Source organism: Argiope bruennichi, chromosome 9 (assembly GCF_947563725.1).
Source record: "Argiope bruennichi chromosome 9, qqArgBrue1.1, whole genome shotgun sequence".
Classification (NCBI taxonomy): Eukaryota; Metazoa; Arthropoda; class Arachnida; order Araneae; family Araneidae; genus Argiope; species Argiope bruennichi.
In genome coordinates this window covers 18,620,547-18,642,405 of record NC_079159.1, presented here as the reverse complement: position 1 = coordinate 18,642,405, position 21,859 = coordinate 18,620,547, and the positions used below count along the sequence as shown (strand labels likewise).

The 21,859-nt window shown below is 30.0% G+C and overlaps 1 protein-coding gene and 1 pseudogene across 1 annotated transcript; one reads left to right on the top strand and one right to left on the bottom strand.

Moving 5' to 3' along the window:
- Nucleotides 1-6,772: 6,772 nt before the first annotated feature.
- LOC129984856 (uncharacterized) lies at nucleotides 6,773-8,089 on the bottom strand. Its single transcript, XM_056094817.1, has one exon. The coding sequence runs from the start codon at nucleotides 8,087-8,089 to the stop codon at nucleotides 6,773-6,775; it is 1,317 nt and encodes a 438-aa protein (XP_055950792.1).
- Nucleotides 8,090-20,562: 12,473 nt separating this feature from the next.
- Nucleotides 20,563-21,362, top strand: LOC129984855 (KRAB-A domain-containing protein 2-like; annotated as a pseudogene).
- Nucleotides 21,363-21,859: the final 497 nt, after the last annotated feature.

Genomic DNA, 21,859 nt, shown 5'->3' with positions numbered 1-21,859 from the left:
TACATTATCAATATATAATGCCTATGAAAGAACACATATTAAAATTCACACATATAATTTTAATTTATATTCAAACTAAACTAAGTCATATATGACTATATATAACATACATTATCAATATATGATGCCAATAAAAGAACAAAAATTAAATTCGCACATATAATTTTAATTTATATTCAAACTAAACTAAGTCATATGTGACTATATATAACATACATTATCAATATATAATGCCTATGAAAGAACACATATTAAAATTCACACATATAATTTTAATTTATATTCAAACTAAACTAAGTCATATATGACTATATATGACATACATTATCAATATATGATGCCAATAAAAGAACAAAAATTAAATTCGCACATATAATTTTAATTTATATTCAAACTAAACTAAGTCATATGTGACTATATATGACATACATTATCAATATATAATGCCTATGAAAGAACACATATTAAAATTCACACATATAATTTTAATTTATATTCAAACTAAACTAAGTCATATGTGACTATATATAACATACATTATCAATATATGATGCCAATAAAAGAACAAAAATTAAATTCGCACATATAATTTTAATTTATATTCAAACCAAATTAAGTCATATGTGACTATATATAACATACATTATCAATATATAATGCCTATGAAAGAACACATATTAAAATTTACACATATAATTTTGTCCTTCATTCTAGAATCATCGCTTTCATTAAAATATAAATGCATAGAACAGAATATAATTAACCACTTGATGAATTTAATCCACGAGGATGATATACATCAGTAATCTTTGTAATAAAAATATAAAACAAATTTCTTACATGTAAAACACAATACCAGAGAAAGTTATTGAATTTACATACAAACGAACTGATATGTGATTAAGCCGGTTGCATTTTGAAATGCTTCATTCAAAATGTGCTATGAATTTACGATCTTGTGTAAAGCACGCATAACAAATTTCGTTTGTATAATTTCTTCTTTTATTAAGTCAACATATTAACATACGATCGTAAGAGCATTATTCCAAAAATTCCATTATTAGATTCAGGGACATCTAAAAAATGTGCATTTATTACAATATGAGTATTTTTGATGATCTCAATACTTTTTTCTCGTATGGATACGAAAATTTGTAAGTACAATACAATAAGCATTTTATTATATGATTTGACATTTGTATATAACATACAATAAGAATAAGAGAGACAATTATTCATTATATATATTCTTTCTCGCATACTTTCTATTTCACTGTTACTCCTTTCTCTGCACAAATTTGTGGGCTTTGGTTAGGGCCCCGAATACCTTGCATTGTATTGGTGAGTGATGGCTATGTGTTAAAATATGTTAATTTCGGTATCAGTGGCCAAAGTTCAGTGATAAATGCATTTTTCAAGCATATTATGTATATATCACTAGAATGTCGTCATCGGTATCGATTGGTCATCGGAGCCTGTTTAGTTTGTTCTTTCCGTATTTTAGCAGGCAATTTGAAATTTTTTTTGTAAATTTTAATCATTTTCCATGGTAATTACACAGAAAAAATTTTGCTGTTCTAGGTTCATTAGGAGACATTTTACAACTAAGTATACCTAGAACGTCCGCTAGTGTCGTTCCGACACCAAGGCAATTTATAATTATAAATAGCAGTCGTTAAACAAACGATAGTTCACTAAATAAAACAAATTTCCCAAAGTACTATCGCACATTTGTTTGGCTTTGAATGCATTATTATTGGGTTCACAGCTGAAATGAATAAATTATACTACAAATGTTGAGTTTAAGTGTTTCGTTATGCAGCGTTTGCTTATTTGCTCATAAAAAAACTGTCATTCGATTTTCGAACCTTGTGCAGAGCAGACACCCAGAAACGATGGATCATAGAAAAGGTCTAAGCCCTGATGAAATTTCTAATTTATTGTGAGAGATTTCTGAGAATGAATCAGATGGTGGTGAGCTGTCTTGTTCTTATTTAGATTTCGATGAAGACATAAGATTATCTAAAAGTGGATGCGAAAAATCTGAAAAAGTAAATTGTAAGTAATTTGTTTTGTTACGGTTTTTCTGTGATAGAAAGGGTCATAATATATGATAATTACATGAAAAAATATTAAATAGTACTAAAACTAAACCCCAGTAAACAGTAGTCCTGCAGTTATTTAGTTATTACAAATATTTTATATACTTTATATCGCTGTGTCGAAACAACTAAGGCAGACGTTTAAGGGTAAGCGGAATCCCGGACTTTCTAATGATATACATTTAGAAAAAAAGTGCATAACCTATTCTTCCATTTTAAAAAAAAGTGTTTGGATCTGAATCATTATGTAATTTTATAATCAAAAATGCTGAACAATTTTTCTATCAGTGCTTGAAAACAAACTCATATGCATAAATATTTGAAATATCCCAAATATTTTAATTCGAGACAAATCACAGAATGCATCTCCAAACTCGGAAGGAAATAAGAGATGAGTATTTTTATACATCCGATTTCCTACTAAGTCAGCGAAATCTTCCGACGAATCGAAACATGGCGTGACCTTACTTTCGATAATTATAATCGGCATCGTTTAATTCTAAAAAACATACTTCACATTTACATAACACTTATTTAAACGATCACGAATCAGGAAACGGATAAAAGTAGAAATATCGTAATTTTAATCTATTAGTTGAAAGTTTTTTCCCCCTTCGGCCTAGAAACATTCACGGCTGAGTGATTCGTTCTGGTTACTTTCGGTTTTCACCTTCAGGTGGTAAAACCCATTTACCGTGACACTGTTTATGTTCAGATTTTTTATAAGTTTATCTTTTTGAGGTTCATATATTATTGAGTGCGCCCGGAATTTCTGCGCTAGACACGGAAATTTATTTCAAAGAATTTCACAATTGTCTTCGAAGTAAGGGGTTGGTCAAGAACAGAATGGAAAATGTGTAATTATTAGATATGGCTTAATATTGCCATTTATGTTATTCCAAAGTAAACAATCAGTAATTTCAAATTGTAGGTTACTTTAAAATCGATGTTAATCATTTTCTGCCTGCTTCTAGAAGAATTTGAGAGAAAAATTTCATTATGGATAAGGGCATTATGATGGCAATTGCATAATGTAATCAATTAATTCTGTAGATTTAATTTGATTTTTTTCACCCGTTCTTTGAATTTACTATAAATAAAAATCTAAGTTATTATCTATAGTCCTTATTAAGTCTGGTTAAATCGATGTCAAAATTAAAAATTATAAAAAAAAAAATTATTTTATTTCTAGATTGTGTTCGCTAAACGTGAATATCTCATGTCTTTATTGACCGTAAATAAGAAAGTTTTTTAAGAAATTTATTCATTAAAGGAAGTTACAGCTGCATTATGTTTTCAATAAAAATATTAAAAGGAGTTCTTAATTTCGAAAAAAAGAAAATAAATCAAATAAGAATTATAATGTTTCCTTTGTGCAACGAAGGCATTGATAAAAGAATGCATTATTTTATTTATTAAATAATTATTTTTAAATCATAAATATATTATAAATTAAATATGCTGTTACTAAAGCTATTTACTGTTTATTTGTTATTTGTTGACTTTCTGCTAGGTTTCGTTGTTTAATGGTTTTCCATAGCCACTGCGATCTTTTAAAATGCATTCCTAATTTTTATTTGTATCGTTTGATTTTTCAATTTTATCACTAAATAAAATATTCATTTTTAGATATAATATTTATTTTTACAAAATTCTGCAAAAGAATCCTCAAATTTCTTGCAAATCCTTCTGTTCATGAATATAGTACTTTGTCTATCCTAAAGTTAGAAAGAGAGAAAAATATAAATACCGGGGATAGTCATTCGCAATTTCAAAAGAGCATTCACTATAATCTCGTTTTTTATTATGTAAAACCGTTTACTATTTAAAATAGTATACAACAAGCAGAACATTAGAAGAAAAAGAAAATTTGCGAGTGAAGGCGCAGTGATTTGAAAGCTAAACCATTAATGTGACATGAATGCATTTTTTTAATCCCTCCCTTGAAATTCTTTAAAGATAACTTATAGCGAGTGAAACTTTCTCTAATTGATTTTAAAGAGGAACTCAAAATATTCCCAAGCAATTCAAAAAACTGCAATGCTTAAAGAAAGGAAAAGCTTTTGAATATTAAAAATACATCTTTATCGTCAATTTTAGCTGGAAAACTAGCGTTTTTAATGTTCTATTGTTTTAAATGTTTTTAGAGGAAGAAGTTTTGTTGGTCTAACCGCAAAATCTGTGCTTAGAAAGCTTAATATTGCGCAACATAAATGTACCTCGTGATCTTTAAATGTTTACTGAAAAATGTTACCTGTTGTTATTCCATCTCTTCTCATATAGCATTAAAATATAGACTAATTACACTAAAAAGAGATTTATAAGAATTTGCCACATTGAATGCCATCTCTTATCAAACATGGCTAAAGCCGAAAAATTTTCTGAAGTTAAAATAAAAAAATTTTCCCAGAATTGTTTCATCACGAAGCTTCAGGTTTCTACAGCTGTAAAATCAGTTTGTTCGTTTAATTTGTATAACATTCGATTTCGTCTATTAACTCATTCATTTTAGAAGTTCTTAAGTTAATTCATTAGTTAGTTTAGTAAAATTTGTTAGGTTTTAATAAAAAATTATTTTGGATATTTCTTGTAAGAGCAAATAAGTTTATCCTTGAATTAGACTTAAATTAGAATAATTCAAAATTTTTTACCGGGGATATTTTTTTTAAATTTATGGCATCTATTAGTGTATTAAAATTATATATTAATTTATGAGATGACAAGTGTTTTCTCTCACTCAACGCACACTTTATTGAAATCACTCTCTTCCGATAGCTACAAAAAAATCACAAGGTGGCGTTGGCGTCGCAACATACCGCCCACCTTGAAACATTACATTTCAAAATAATAACAATGAACACCAATACAAAATATATCACACACAAAAAATAATTATAATATAATACAAATTACACTAAATAACTATACAATATTACATTGATTAAATAAAGAGATTAATAGCTCTTTTGAAAACACCATTCTGTGTTTTCACATCACAAACTCTTACGTTACCATCCTTACCGTGGTAAATATTCAAAATACGACCAATGGCCCATTTGGTACTCGGTAAATTTTCCTCTTTCAACAGTACCAAATCACCTATCTTGGCATTGGTTTTAATTATTTGCCATTTCGTGCGATTTTGCAAATGGCGTAAATAGGTAAGATGCCAACGTTTCCAAATAAGTTGGACAATTTTCGTTACTCTTTGCCACAATTTTAACCTATTAGTATCTATACTCGTAATATCAGGTTTAATTATTGCATTGATAGGCCTGCCTATTAAAAAATGTGCCGGGGTCAAGACCTTTAAGTCATCTATATCTGCGGACAATGGTGATAATGGTCTGGAATTTAGAATTCCTTCTATTTGATTTGTGACTGTCAAAAACTCCTCATAAATTAACCTAGCGTTACCTACTACACGCTTAAGATGGTACTTAAAGGACTTCACTCCGGCCTCCCAAAGGCCTCCAAAATTGGGTGAACGGGGTGGAATGAATTTCTATTCAACTCCTTCTGAGAGTAAATACTCAGCAAGAATTTTATCTAAATCACTGTGGGTAAGTCTTCCACCAATTCTCAAAATGCCATTTTCATCCAAAAAGGGAAATAAATGTTTTACCTGACTGTCAGTATTGACAAAACCTGATACCTTGAGAGACTTGATTTCTTTGTGAAAGTCTTCCTCTTGAACAATTTTAAGGAGCCTCATTTCAGATTCTTTTAATTCAATAGCTTTTAAGATTCCAAAATTCTTAGGAAAATTAACTCTACAATTGTTCAAGAACCTGTAAATATAACTTTATATCCTAATTAAACGACAATAATTATTACTTAAACCAAGTATATCATGCACAAAATTGTTCACTTTAGCATTAAGATAAACAAAGTTATTAGAGTCACTAAATTTAAAACGTTCTAGTTCATGTTGTATCACTCTCTGGTTTGTCTTAAACTCGGATTGGAAATCTTCAGTGGAACTCACTGGTGGTGGCTCACTGGAAGACATGTCCTCAGTGTACAAGAATGGAGGTCCAGTCCACCATAATGAGCTAAGGTGCAGGCTTAATGGGTCAAGACCTCTGGAAATGAGGTCAGCCGGGTTCTGAGAAGAGGGAACATGATGCCACTTTTCTGCAGATGTCAACTGTTGAATGGTGGAAAATCGATTTCCCACAAAGGTCTTTAGAATGTTAGGGTCTTTTTGGATCCATGCTAAAACGATTGTTGAATCACTCCACAGGTACGTTGGAGGTGAATCAACTTGTAAAGCAATCACAACTCGTTTCATCAGCTTTGACAAGAGGACGGCAGCACACAGCTCAAGCAGCGGTATTGTGACACTTTTCACGGGTGAAACTCTGCTTTTGCTCGTCACAAGACGAATAAGAACAACAATATATCACTGCCCCGTAACACTTTTCTGAAGCGTCGGCAAAACCGTGTAATTCAATCCTCGTCGCATGCGGATGCACAATACACCTTTCAATAGAGATACTGTTTATACTCTTGAAATCCTCAAGAGAATGGTGCCATTCGTTGGCTCTCTCAGGTGGCAACTCATCCATCCAGTAAATTTTAAGACTCCAAAGGCTCTGCATGAAGATCTTGGCTTTCGCGACTACTGGACCAAGTAGTCCCAGTGATTCGAAAAGTCTAGCAATAGTTCAAAGAACACATCTCCTGTTGTAAGAATTCTTTAAATCGACAGCAACTCTGAAAACAAAACAGTCCTCTAGTGACTTCCAGGAAACTCCTAACGTCTTTGTCTCGATGAGATTTTCAAAGTCATATCCTCCATCGATATTTGAAGCCAATTCTAAGTGGCTGCTGGACCACTTGTGAAGCTGCATTCCTCCTTTCGCCAATATACCAGAAAGTTGACTCTTCAGTTCCTTAGCTTCCTCTAAAGAAAATGCCCCGCAAAGAACGTCATCCATGTAGAAGTTCTGTCTAAGAATTGGTGCTGCTAAGGGAAAGCTCTTCTCTTTATCTTTAGACAGTTGCAACAGGACTCTTGTTGGTAAAAAGGGAGCACTCACTGTCCCATAAGTCACTGTTTTAAGCTCAAACGTTTTTACTGGATCATCACGATTTTCTTTCCATAAAATTCTGAGCAATGGTTGCTGGCTCTCGTGCATGAGTATCATACGATACATCATTTTCACATCGGCCGTAAAGGCATAAGGATGTTCTCTGAATTTTAGCATGATTGCAAATAAGTCATCTTGCACAAGTCCTCCATTGTATTGCAACGCATTGAGTGACAATCCATTACTTGTCGGATTCGACGCATTAAAGACCACTCTCAATTTAGTGGTACTTTTTTGAGGCCGATTTACGCCACGGTGTGGTATATAATAACTTATCTCTGAATTATCCTCCTCAGTGATTATTTCTTTCATGTGTCCTAAATGTTCATATTCGTGTAGGAAATCTTTATATAACTTTAGGTATTGAGGATCTCTCTCTAACCTAATCCACAGTACATCCAATCGTTTGAGAGCTATGTCCCTTGATTCACCTAAGCATTTCGGATCATCTTTAAGGGGCATTTTAACTATGTACCGGCCTTCAACATCTCTTGAATGCGTTTTCACGAAATGTTCCTCACACAAAACTGCCTCTTTATTTTTGGTTCGCTCTAAATCAATATTTTCTAATTCCCAAAATTTTCTTAAGGTATCATTTAAATCTCCTTCTTTAATTAATCCACAATGTACTTTTAACTCACTATTTACACAATTACTACTACCTGAAGCCACAAACCCAAACACTGTATTTTGGAAAATAAGATTAGAATTTTCAGAATATATTTGTCCGCTACATAATAATTCATAGAAAATTTCAGCACCCAATAAACAGTCAATGGGACCTGGAACATAAAAAGTATCATCTGCTAAATTAATGTTCTCAGGAATTTGTCCTTCCACATTTAAAAATTTAACTGGAGTTAAATCGGTAATTTTCTCTACTATTAACATATTTATTTCTCTTTTAAAACTATTATCAGAATTTGAAATTACCGCACTTACGCAATTTTTAACGCACATGGAAGAATCATTTAAACACGTTACTAGAATATTTACATTTTTAATCCCAATTTGTCTGCACATTGCCTGCTCATAAGATGAGTCATCGATCCGACGTCTAATAAACATCTCACTTCCTGCCAAAAACCAAACGTATCTCGAATGAAACATTTAACAGTGCTCAAAAAAACTGTTTTACTCTTTTCATTTTTGTTTATGGCGAATACCAATTTATGAGCATATCCCGTACTATCTGGCGTCTGTAAAGTTGAGGAGATAGGGGGGTAAGAGGGGTGAAATACTTTCGCATTCTCATTAAGCGATGACCCTGAATTATTGGCTGTCTCTATTTGATGCACAGTAATAGAATCACTTTCATTTTGATGATTTATTTTATGTCTCGGGAAATGGAGAATAGTATGATGCTTCCGGTTGCATACTTTACAAGTTTTTGCCTTCCATCTTATAGCTGAACACTTTTCTTTTAAACAAATTAAGCAAAGGCGCTGTTTTTTAACTATCTCAACTCTTTCTTCAACAGGAAGTTGTTTAAATTTTGCACAAAAGGGATTGTGTGATTTTCAAAACAGAATGAACACTTTGACTCATTAACATCGGACAAAAAAACACTTGTAACATTTTTATGATACTTTTTTTCGAATCTGTTTTTAATGAATTTGTTTTGTTTAAAACTTGAATTCGACTCATTTTTATTCGAACCTTTTGAGGATACAAACAAATCTAACTCACGACCTAAATGTTGTGGTTTGTACCAATCTTCCCCTTGTTTAATGTTGATATAACTCATTAACTCCTGATCAAGGGAATTAAATATTTGATCTGATACTATTAATTGGCACAAATCATTAAATTCACTTACGTTTCTCAATTGACAATAGTATTCAAACATAGAGGCAACTCTAGATGCAAATTGAACTTAGTTTTCTGTCGCTAATTTTTGAGCTTTTCGAAATTGATATAGACACTCTTGAGGAGTAGGCTGAAATTGCTTTAACACTAACTCTTTAATCTTTTCATAATTTTCCAGTTCCTCCTCCTTGACGTAAACCATTAAATTTCCTACTCTTTCTCCCAAAATATTTAATAAAATTTCGGCTTTAAATTCTTCTGCTACATTTTTAGTTTTAAAAGCCTTTTCTATTGATTGAAAGAACAAATTGAATGCTTCTGTTTTAGAAGGGACAGGAATCGTTAAAGTTTTTACACTTTTAATTAAGTTTTCTAAACTAAAAGACTCGATATCTATCTTTTTTACATGTTCAGGGGCTATTTTACTCTTGGCATTTGTTATCTCAAGCTCTTTATTAAGCTGCTCTAGCTTAACTTTTTCAAATTCTAATTTAAGTTTTTCTTGTTCTAATTTTAACTTTTCTTGTTCAATATGAGATTTTTCATTATCTTTTTTAGATTTCTTTTCTTCTAAAACATAATTAATTGCACTTTGAATAAATTCTTTATCTGTTTTGAAAAAGTCACTACTCTCAATTATTCTTCTTAAATCTAAAATTTTTGGATTCACTGGTACCTCTAATCCTAACTCTTCAGCGACAAGCACAAGCTCGTCTTTTTTAAGATTTTTAAGCAAAGACATTTTACAAGTATTAGTTTGAAAACGAAACTACGAACCAAGGGAATTTCTCTCACCTGGAATTGGACATTGCACTCTTGCTTGCACGAGTAATCACTCAAAAACACAATTCTTCAACGAATAAACCTCCGGTTAGATTACACTCTCATTTTTTTACATTTGGAAAGAACTATCTTTCTTACGCACATAGAACACACACGCTTTTTTCGCTCCGGCTCGACGGACCATGTTTTCTCTCACTCAACGCACACTTTATTGAAACTCTCTCTGCCGATTGCTACAAAAAACTCACAAGGTGGCGTTGGCGTCGCAACAACAAGAAACGAAAAAAAAAAACTTTTTTTAACACGCGCTTTATTATTTAGTTAAGACATTTATAGTTCGCCGAATGATAATGTTTCAAAAATTCCGTTGTTTTTTTTACATGATAATGATGATGATGATGCTGTTTTGATGAAAATCGTAGGTAGCATTTTTTTTCTTTATAACAAATTTTTTTTTATTTAATGAATCGCAGTCAATTAAGTATTGTATTGTAACTGTATTTGAAAAATACTTGTTATTTTTTTTTTCGCTCTTAAAATATTCAAAAAAAAAAAAAAAAAAAAAAGGAAAATGACTAAACCTTCCTTCAGATTTATTTGTTTATTTACCTCCCTTCAACCTTCAGATTTATTTAATTACTTTTTTTTACTTGTTTAAAAACAACCGATACACACAAAAAAAATCCAGTCAAATTTCCTCATGACAATAAAAGCATAAATAAGCAATTATTTTAAATAAAAATAATGCCAGTAAGCATACAAAGAATATTTATCCTTCTCTGAATATTCTAAGCTGCAATATAATAGAAAACACTAATTAATAATGAATTTAAAATTTAAATACGCTTAACTTTAAAGTATATAGAAAACGTCAAAATCCTTAAAATATTTATTTCAAAATGTTCATGAAATTTAAATAAACGAAAATTGTCAATGGAACTAAATGTCATAAAATAATTATATTCTGTCGCTCAAAGTTCTTGCCACCACAGTCAAAGTAACAACTATAACAAAGTAACAACTGTAACAAAGTAACAACTCAGTATTGTGAATTTTAAGGAAATGCTTAAGATGTATTCAAAGGGCGAAAAATATTATTAGTTCAAAGAAACAAATAAGACAAAAACAGTTTCAATAAATATCCATATATTATCTCTCCCTTCCTTTAAAAAAACATTTTGGAGTGATATGAAATTCATTAATTGTATATATGATAAAATTATAATTAAACCGCATAATAAGATAATAATAGTTCACTTATTATATTAACATGTTCTTCTTATTAAACAGTGAACACTAGAAGATAATAATCATTTTAGAAGACAAAAATACTGCAAAAATGCCAATAAGCATCAGATTTTGGATAAAATCCATCAGTCAGTTAGTGCCTAGGTAGATCATCGCAATTTAGAAAAGTGTAATAATATTCACATTCAATTAGTTAAAATATTAAAATGAGAACAAAGTTCATAACTGAAGCTGTTTGTAAATATAGAATCAATATAATTTAAAAATCTAATATAACCAAATCAATTTCAAAATTCAAATCAAATATAACCAAACCAGGGGTGTTTCAAATTTGAAATCATTTTAATCTACCAGCAGGAGTAATAGTTCAAATTTCATATTTTTATTTTAAGATAATAAGATTAATTTTTTCTATAAGATAATTCTAGCTTTATAAAATGATACGTTGTTTAATACAGAATACATTTTAAAATTACACTTAAAAAAATTTAATCTTTAAAACGTGTCACTCATATTCGCGTGACAGCAAAAGTTCTCAGTCAATATAGAATTTGATGAGAGTAGAACAAACCTATGTTTTCTTTATATCTCCTTGTTTTAACATGTTGCTCAGAGCATGAATCACATGTGATTCATATGCACTATGTAATTAAATATTTCTTTTATACTACAGTTAAATGAGAGCAAATAAGTAAGCATCTTACTAGATAGTGGTCCGAATCACAGGCATCAATCATGGCAGTAAATGTGTTAAAAATCACATATTAATTTGAAATTCGAATTTAAAAATAGAGAAATATTTCTAATTCTCGAATTTGAGAATCTGTCATGCCATTAAATGGTAACAGAATTTCTAAAAAGGTTTAAAATAGAATCAAATTACGGCACTTCGTCGCCACCATGATTGACATAACTATACATATTGTGTGCATCTATGTGCAAACAATCATGTGTTATGTGCAAACAATCATGTGTTATGTGCAAAAAATCGTGTGTTATGTGCAAACAATCATGTGTTATGTGCAAAAAATCATGTGTTATGTGCAAACATCACGTGCACACTGTTATTCAGTGACGTGATATTTCTTCCTCTCAATGTGCCAGATATTCCAAAACAAAAGTTACATCTCTCTTTAATGCGATTATCTGCCTTAAACAGTGATGCTACTCAGATTTATGACATCTTTTTGGAAGTGCACAGGAAAAGTTAAGAAATATTACATAGAACAAAGAAGGAATTCAGGTATACAGATGACACTAAAGAATCTTGAAAAATATTAAAAAGATTCAAAATGGAATTAAATTCTATCACCTCATCACCACACGACAGATCATAATCACTATAATCGTGCATACCATGACCATCCAACTGCACATTGTCTTAATCATTTCTGAGAAGGGATGTCATTTTTTTTCCACTTCCAAAATGGGACATTGTGAACCATTAATCATCTAAAAGATTCTCATTTCCAGGTACAAAAGCTACGAAGAAAATGTGATTAAGTGTAGAAGTATACAAGAAAATTTATTGAAAAGAAAAGACGGAAAAAACATTAAAAAAAACCACATAAATATTAAAATATCCAGCACACAGGTATATACTTAAAAAACCCTTCTATCAAGTTCGTAAATTCGAATCAAAAAGAGCCAAAACTAAAACATTTACTCCATTGCTTCCAAGAAGAAATTCGTAATAAATGCATTCAAAAGAATTAAAAGACATGCTTAAATTTATACAACCAGAAACTTTTTAAAACAAATAATTTTACACAGCATTTAAATAAAAGAGAAGTAAACTTTGATATAAGACCAAATAAATTCACAATTTCAAAGTAAAGAATGGAAATATTTGGAGTTTTATTTCTTTTAACTTTGGTACACGTGCAAACAATTTCACAATTTCAAAGTAAGGAATGGGATATGTGAAGTTTTATTTTTTTAAATGTATCATTATTGTTAAACAGGAATTATTCGAAATGGAAAATTATCTAAAGTACCGAGTAATATTCGTTAAATAGTAGTTGTGTAAGTTGTAGTATTTATATATTTCTTTCAATTCTAACAAACATAAATACATAATAAAAAAATAAAAAAATTTAATAAAGCTGAAAAATATAAATTTTAATAAAATGTATTAAATTGAACTAACAGGAAACAATGAGCTATTGCATAAATAAATCGTGGAATGTGATCTATACCAAACATTCTAGTATACTTCTTAGAAAAATACAATATCAAAACCGTGGATCTCGAACACAGCTTTAAATATTTCGAATACTCATATTTTTATATTCAATATATTGCATATGGAGGATTTTTTTTCATATTATAATGAAGAAAATCGAGTTTGGATATGGAACGTATAAGAATTGAAAGCCTTTATTCCAACTTGTTCGAATCAAATTATAACACAGAACGAAAATTGTAATAACAAAGTCTCATATAAAATTTCATTTGCAAAAGTGTTTGCTTTGTTTTAGTTATAAAGCCTCCATGCATGAGAATGTGCAGACCTACAAGAAGTCGCCCCATTTATAGACTTAATTCAAAATTTGATGCATATATGATGTTCAGAAGATAAATTTATTTAACTTAGTTAATTCATATAGATCTTGGTATTTTTATAGCTATCTTATTCACTAAAATATGGACCCACAACAAATTTCGTCTGAAATTTTGATAGAAGTCTGCAAATTTGATCTTAAAAATACATACAAAATTTCATTATTCTAGCTCAAAGCATTTTCAGAAATAGCATCTTCAAATAAACTGGTATAATTTTGAACATAATTTTCCTGATTCAGAAATATCAAAAACGTGAAGATCCGTAAAAATCTCAAACTCGAATTTTTTAGCAATTACAATACTTGCTCCTTTTGTACTTAATATATGAGAAAATAAATAATTTCTCTCGTATCACCTCTCTAACCCATAAATTCATAAATGGGACAGATAGAATTCTCTCAGAAATTACAATGGTGTAGTGGAATTAATTAAAATTGTGAATAATTTTTTTTTAATGATGTAGTATTGATTGTTTGTATTTGAGTAAAATAATTAAACATTTAATGCAATACTAATTATAAATATGTATGTAATGCAATACAAATTATTAATTATTAATATGCAATACTAATATCATAATCTGTAAAAGAACAAAATGCGTGTTACAGCATGTAGTGAAAGATCAAGGAATAGGAAAAACGGCATAAGAAAAGAATGTTTGCACGTGTTTTTTGCTACTACTCTCTGTTAAATCTTATCTGGAGCAAGTGCTTTACTTGGATAAATGTTTGCTCAAGTAGATAAATATTACTTACATAAAGTGCATTTCTCAAGTTTTAGAATGCAGGTCAGATTTTTATTTTGGATTTATACTAAATGAAAGTGCTTAAACGAAGTATATGTTTGCAGTTATATTTATAGAAAATCCCACAAATAATTTCTAGTGAATTGATTGTAAGCAATAATAAATTCATACTCAAGCGAATATGAAAATATTATTCGATTAGACTAAAATAAGAGCTCCAACCTATTTATGTATTATTTAAAAATCAAACTGTAATTATTAAAAATGATTGATTATTTAATTCCTATAAATAATTAGTTATAAATTAGAATGCAAACATTTTGCGTTAGAAATGCATGCATTTTTTGTCTGAAATGCTAGCAATTTTTGCATGAATTTCTAAACAAAATGTAATTTTAATGATTCGTTTCCTGTCAATTCTAAATTTAAAATATAAATGTACTAATTTAGCATTCATATGATACATTTTCAATATTTTCTTATTATTATTCAGTGCAGTCAATAAATATGCCAATAATGAGTGAAATTTGAACCTTAACGTGTATTGAAATAAATAATTTCAAAAAAAAACCCTGCAAAGAATCAAAAGAGCGATAACTGTTCAAAAACAAACAGGTCATAAGAGTATTTCATCTGATTTACCCTTCTATTTTTCTTTCAACTAATTTCCAATGAAATTCTCAAGCATTTGCTTAATAAGCGTTTTTTAATGAAATTTCTCAAATATTATTTATATATTCTATATTAGTTTTTTTTTTAAATTTTATTTTAGACTAATATGACCTACGTAATAATAATTTCCACACTGAAAATGTTTCTAACAGCGTTTAATTAAGAATAAAATTCTAAATTATGAGTTATTTATCTATACAATAGTGATATTGGTACAAGTACCTAGAATATTATTTTTAATTAGATTCATGCTATAAATAAACCATATGCAGTTTAGAGATGAATATTTTGTATTGCATAACTAGATGGGAGAAATCTTTAGAAGATAACAAAAATATTTTTTTAAGTTATGAAACACTTCGTTTTATTATTCAAATTAATATTATCTGAATAACCCCTTGACTAATGCGATAAAAGCATATTCATTCGCTTTGGAAGAATCTTTTGTTTTTAAAAGCAAATGGAGAGGGAGAGACTCTTCTTCATAACTTCATTACGAGGTAGATAAAAATAATAGACGAGTTTCAGGAGCAGTTATTTAATTATTTTCTAAGTTCCACATTTCACAAGCCAAAATAAACAAGAACCTGAAATATCACGGCACTCACTTAGAAAACAATCTAATAACGCCCCTAATAAGGATCATGGGAAATATACTTTGATGATAATAAAATAACACAATCTGTTATATCAAAAGAGAAGGTTATAGAGTTATGTAACCGCTACACAAATAAATATTTCTTACAATCGCCTATTTCATTTAAAACACCAGTAAATGCAATTATTCATTAATTTGAATAAATAATTTTTATTTCAAAATTTATTTTGAAGCAAAATTATGTGCAAAATATGAAAAGTAAATAATAATTTATATAAAATACAACTTAGGAGAAATCTATATTTTATTAAAATAAAACCTCCACTGTATTCAATTACATAATAAACTACTTCATTAGTTTTCATTTTCAAAATTAATCTGTGACATAAAATATATATTATAATAACAAAATGTGTCAAGCAAATAAGATTTTATGCAAAAAAAGCTATTTAAAATAAATTCTGTGCATGTATAATATATGTGCATTAATAAAAAAATTAAAGTGAATAAATATTTAAGTCAGGAAAAACATTAATTGACATGTGGATGGTTGGGATTTTTGGTTTCTGTCGAATATTTCAAAATTTAATGTTTTAACATTTAAAATGATAAGAAAAATTGGTATTGTCACAAAAAAAAATTAAATATTATGATCCGATATTTAGTTTCCGATTTTAGATATAAAGTAGATAGAATAAAGCTTCATTTTCAGCCAATTATGTTTTAGAATTTTAGAGCACTGAAAACAACTATTTAAAATATGTTGAGGTTTTAAAAAAGATAAACAGCGGTCTATAATAAAATATATTTGAAACGCTGAATATTCCTTCTTTGCTGTTTTATACTAAGTGAAGAAAATGGAAGAATAACCATATTTGGCAAATTATGCTTTGTATTTTAATCCTATTGATAAAGATTTCTTTTTACGCTACTTGACTATTCTTCTTTTATTTTAAATAAGTAAGTTCTTTTGTTATAAATAAGTTTTATTTATCGCTAATATTTTTTTAAAAGAATAATTAATGATTTTTGGTGTGTGAAAAAAAAATTGGGCACATTCTAAAATAATCATTTTGTTAGGCATTTTAACCTTAAAAGTGGGTATTTTATCTTTTTAATTTTTTTATTAAGAAAAACATGCTATTTTATTGAAGACTATCATTTTCATACTTTTCACAATACTTAGATGTAAACTGTGAAGTGAATTTTAAAAAAGACAAGTTGTCGACTATAAAAATGATAGCTATGGTTTAGAGAGATTGTATGCTAGCTGCAAATCAGCACAAATGCTCTTTCGAACTTCATAAAACAATCTTACTAGTCAGAGTACCAAAAAAAAAAAAAAAAAAAAAACTGGCAGACCTTAAAAAAACAGTCCTAAAAATTCATTCAACAACTGGAAAAAAAAACTGATAGTATTTTTGCTAAAGTTCAAAATAATATAAGTATCACAAATATTTCAAGGAGTATTCTGCAATTGTAAAAAAAGAAAAAAAAAGCTTATAATCAAAAAGTGAAAGCACAAACCTAAATGGATTGAAAGGAACATCAATGAACACCGATTCCATACGGCTAAAACCCACAAGCCCTATAGTTCAGAATAGACATTCATTATATTTTCTAACAAGAAAAAAATTAATTTAAACGGCTGAAATGGCTACCTATAGAATTTGCATTGCCTTGGTAATGAATAAATGACTTATTCTACCCGACAGATAGGAGGAGGGAATTAAAGGGTTTGGTTGTTAGTCATGTACACACAAAATTGCTGGTATGAACACACAAAAAATATCCAAGTCTTGAATTCATATCTCCTTCCCTATGGCATTGAGGTAGACTGAAAAGACTGGATTTTTTTTTATTCGGTGGAGCTTTATTTCACATAGCTAATGGGATTAAAATTGGTTTGCAGATATAATGTCCCAGTTTTATCCTGACCTGCCAAAAGTCCAGACCTGAACAATGTAGAGAGCATATAGGTAATGATTGTTCGTCTCGCTTACAGGGACAGCAAGTAGTTTGGATCTGTAGCTGAATTTCGCAGAGCTTTGAATGATGTGTAGAAAAAGGTTCGCCAAAAAGAAAATCAAGCATCATATAAAGAAGGCTAAACCGAATCTTTGAAGTAATCAAAACCAATGGTGGGAGAATTCTCTAAATTAAAAAGTGTCCTTCTACTTTTTTCACAGAATAATGTAATCAAAATTGATTTTTATAGCAATTTATTTGTATTTTACTTGTTTCAAGTTTAAGATTTAGTTATCTTTTTGTAAAAAAATAACTAATAATATAATAATATTTTGCAATTAATATAATAATATTTTTTACTGAAACAAAGCATTTTTTTAATAATATGATTACTGATAACAGAGTCACTGAGCGTTTAAACTTTATGGGCATTAAAGAATATCTCTCTTAAATTATGTAATATCTCAAGAATTTCTCAACAAAATTTTCTCAGATTCATCATGAACAGATCGATTCATTAACAATGTTTCATTTTAAATGCATCAAACACTAAGAAAATAAAATGAATCGTTTAAAATAATCGGTCGAAAACAGGTTTAAAAAAACTACTTACAAAACGATGTACTTAAAACTATAAGCATATACAAAAAAATATATATAACTAACATAAATACATTTTAATTACAAAAGCATGCAACTAACCTAAAAATAATTTAAATCATTGAAAACAGGTTAAAAAAACTACTTAAAAAACGATGTACTTAAAACTATAAGCATATAAACAAAGCTTGCTTTTGTAATAAATACAATTTACTTACAAAAGCATGCAACTAACCTAAAAATAATTTAAATCATCCGTTGATAACGGTTGTCATGGCAACAATCAGAACATAATGCGCATGCGTGAATTTTCTTCGCCAGTTACGGCAGCGCAAATGCGTGAATTTTTCTACGCCAGTTGGGGTAACGCTATGCAGATTATACATTTTTAATTTCCTTTATTCTGTGTTATTTTAATTCAAAAGTACTTCAGAATGAATCTGAAACATGGATTAATTAACAATGTTTACTTTTAAATACATAAAACATTAAGAAAATAAACAGAATCGTTTGAAATAATCCGCCGAAAAATTTTAACCCTGGCCTCATTACTGTTGGGAGAAAAAAAAACATTGAAGCTTTACTCATTTGGCGGTGGGGAAAATGGAAGATTTTTTTGGCGAAAAAGTTGGCGGTGGTTAAAATGGAAGATTTTTTTGGCGGGAAAGTTAGTTTTTAATTAATAATTAAAATTCTAATTAAAATTTCAAAAAAAAGGGACCTCAGATGCACATTCCCGACCTCTAAGGTATACATGTACCAAGTTTGATAGCTGTATGTCAAATGACCTGGCCTGTAGAGCGCCAACACACACACACACACACATTGAGCTTTATTATAAGTATAGATGATTGTAAATTTGCAAGAATCATTTATGTGCATTGAATTAATATCCATATTTAATAATACTACAATAATTGTTTCATGATTAAATTTAATTTTGTTATTTATGCACTGATAATAAAAGAAAATGATTTAAAAACTGATCTCTCAAAGAAATGAAAGATATAAATAGTATATTATAGATAAAATTAATGATGTGTGTGTGTAATGATATTTTAAAACTTAATTTAATCCTAACTAATTTCCTAAATTTTTAGCCTAATTCAGCCCATGTAAAAGTCATTCTAAAATATTCTCTTATTTCCTGATCACATTCCACTTTAATAATTCAACTGAAGCTCTGTAAAAATTACTGCGCCATCAGTTAACCTTGCCATAGTGAACACGAGTTTTCAATCGCCACGTGGCCGGAAATCTCATGTTATATAAGACTAGTGATCATTTGTTTCGTTCCATTCCTTACTTCTGCTTTTGTGGAGAGCTCTGGCGGACGTGCCTTGTCCGCGTCTCTGCTTGTAAATAAATTGCCTCTCCGAGATGGATAAAAAAGAGAATGAAAAAATGTAAGTAAAATGTATCATCTATGTCTTCAAACCTGCCTTCTATTTTTCAGAAATATGCTTATATATATATATTTTATATATATGTTACCGTGAAGGACCGAAATCAGAGAATGTCGACATCCACCGGTGAATGTCGACAAACACCAAACACGTCGATGAAAGATCGAATATTTCATTACATTCTTGTACATTCGGACCCTCACCGGTGTATGTCGACAATCGCAGATATGCTCTGGTGGAGGTCGAAAAGAGAGGAGCCGACAAAGAGGCGACTGGCGGTTTCTCGCCAAATCCTTTGTTCTGGTGGAGTCTCCCGCCAAATCCTGGCGACTGGCTGTGCAGGTGGAGTCAGTTAGCTTTGTCAGTCTTATGCATATGCAAGGTTCGATGGTGAGAGCAATGTTTTCTTAATTTTTTTTTTTTCTGATTTCCTGATTTATACAGAATAGATACTGCAGTGAATCGTGATATTTTTCTTGAAAAGTTAAATGTATTAATTGCTGGTAAACGAGAAGACAATTGTTTTTATTTTTCTCGAGAAAAGTACTCTAAAATACTTTCTAAAGTGGTTTCTGCTAAAACTAAGTGCAACACACCTTTGGATTACAGACGATTAAAACGTTTTGACGTTTTAAAAAATTAATGATGAAGAGAAGTTAATTGTACCATTAAAAACAGGAGAAACGAATATACAGTATTATGTTACCAATGAGGAATTGTTCAGTATATTATATGAAGCTCACATCAGGGCAGGCCATCGAGGAAGAACACGTATGCTTAAAGAGTTGGAAAATAAATACAAAAATTTGTAATGTTGTATTTAAATCTATGCAAACAGTGTCAAATGAAACACAGTGCACCTAAGAAAGGTATTACTGTGAAACCAATGATCAGTTCTGAGTTAAACTCATGATGTCAAGTTGATCTGATAGATCTGCAGTCAAACTCAGACGGTGAATATAAGTTCATAATGAGGTATCAAGATCATTTAACTAAGTTTGTCCAGCTACGACCTTTGAAAACTAAGAGGGCTGAAGAAGTAGCGTATCACGTTCTTCCAATATTTTTAACATTTGGTGCTCCAGCAATATTGCAATCAGATAATGGTAGAGAATTCAGTAATCAAGTCATATCCGAAATATGCTCTAGGTGGAAAGATGTTAAGATAGTTCATGGAAAGCCTCGTCACAGTCAAACACAAGGCTCAGTTGAAAGGGCCAATCAGGATATACAGAATATGCTAACTGCATGGATGAACGATAACAATACAAATAAATGGTAGAAGGTTTACCCTCTGTTCAATTTGCCAAGAACACTACATACCACGATGGAATACGCCAAAGTCCTTATGAAGCCATGTTTGGCATTAAAGCGAAAAGAGGCATAGCATCGTCTTTTTTGCCTAGCGAACAAATCGCAAGTATCGAACCTGAGGAACAACTTGAAGAAATCGCCAATACTTTTGAAACCGAAGAACAGCTTGAAGAAACTGGTAATACTTCTGAAAAAAATTTGAGCGGTGGTCAAACCGAAAACCAAATTCCAAAGAAAAATATTGAAGAGGACTTGCAATCTACCACGTCTTCACATCAAGTTCTGAATGAAAAACACGAGTTAATTTCTATAAAAAGAGCGGCCACGAAAGAGAATCTTCTACTACAAGCAACAAAAATGTTGCTAACCTCACAAAATCAATTTCCTCCTGCTCAAATTGGTGATACTGTACGAATACAAGTCCCTGATGTCGGCCGTGGTCGTACAGATAACTGAAATGTGTTAGCGGTTGTTGTTGGAATAGAAGACTCCGACTTCTATAAACTTGAGAATGAAAATGGTACCCACAAGCAGCTTTACACACGTAATCAGTTCGAAATTTTTAAAGAAAAGCTCCTTTCCATAGATAAGATTTCTTTTCAAGAAATTTAGCTGAGAGAAGCAGCTGCAGCTAATTCGAGAAGCGGTGGGCAAGGCTATACACGCTCTCATTGCAAAAGGAAGTGTTCCACAAATAAATGCAGTTGTAAAAGCAAGGGACTCTTGTGCAATTCAAAGTGTCATAATAGTTTAAGTTGTTGCAATAAATACGATTTGATTCACATAATTTAGTAAGTTTTTTATTACTATTATTTTATTTTCTCATTTAGAACATACTGTATAATTAAGTAAGTTTTTTACTTCTATTATTTTCCTTTCTCATTTTGAACTTAAAACACACAGTACTTACTGTGTGTTTTAAGTTCTTAGTTATTCCTCTTAGAAAGAGAGGC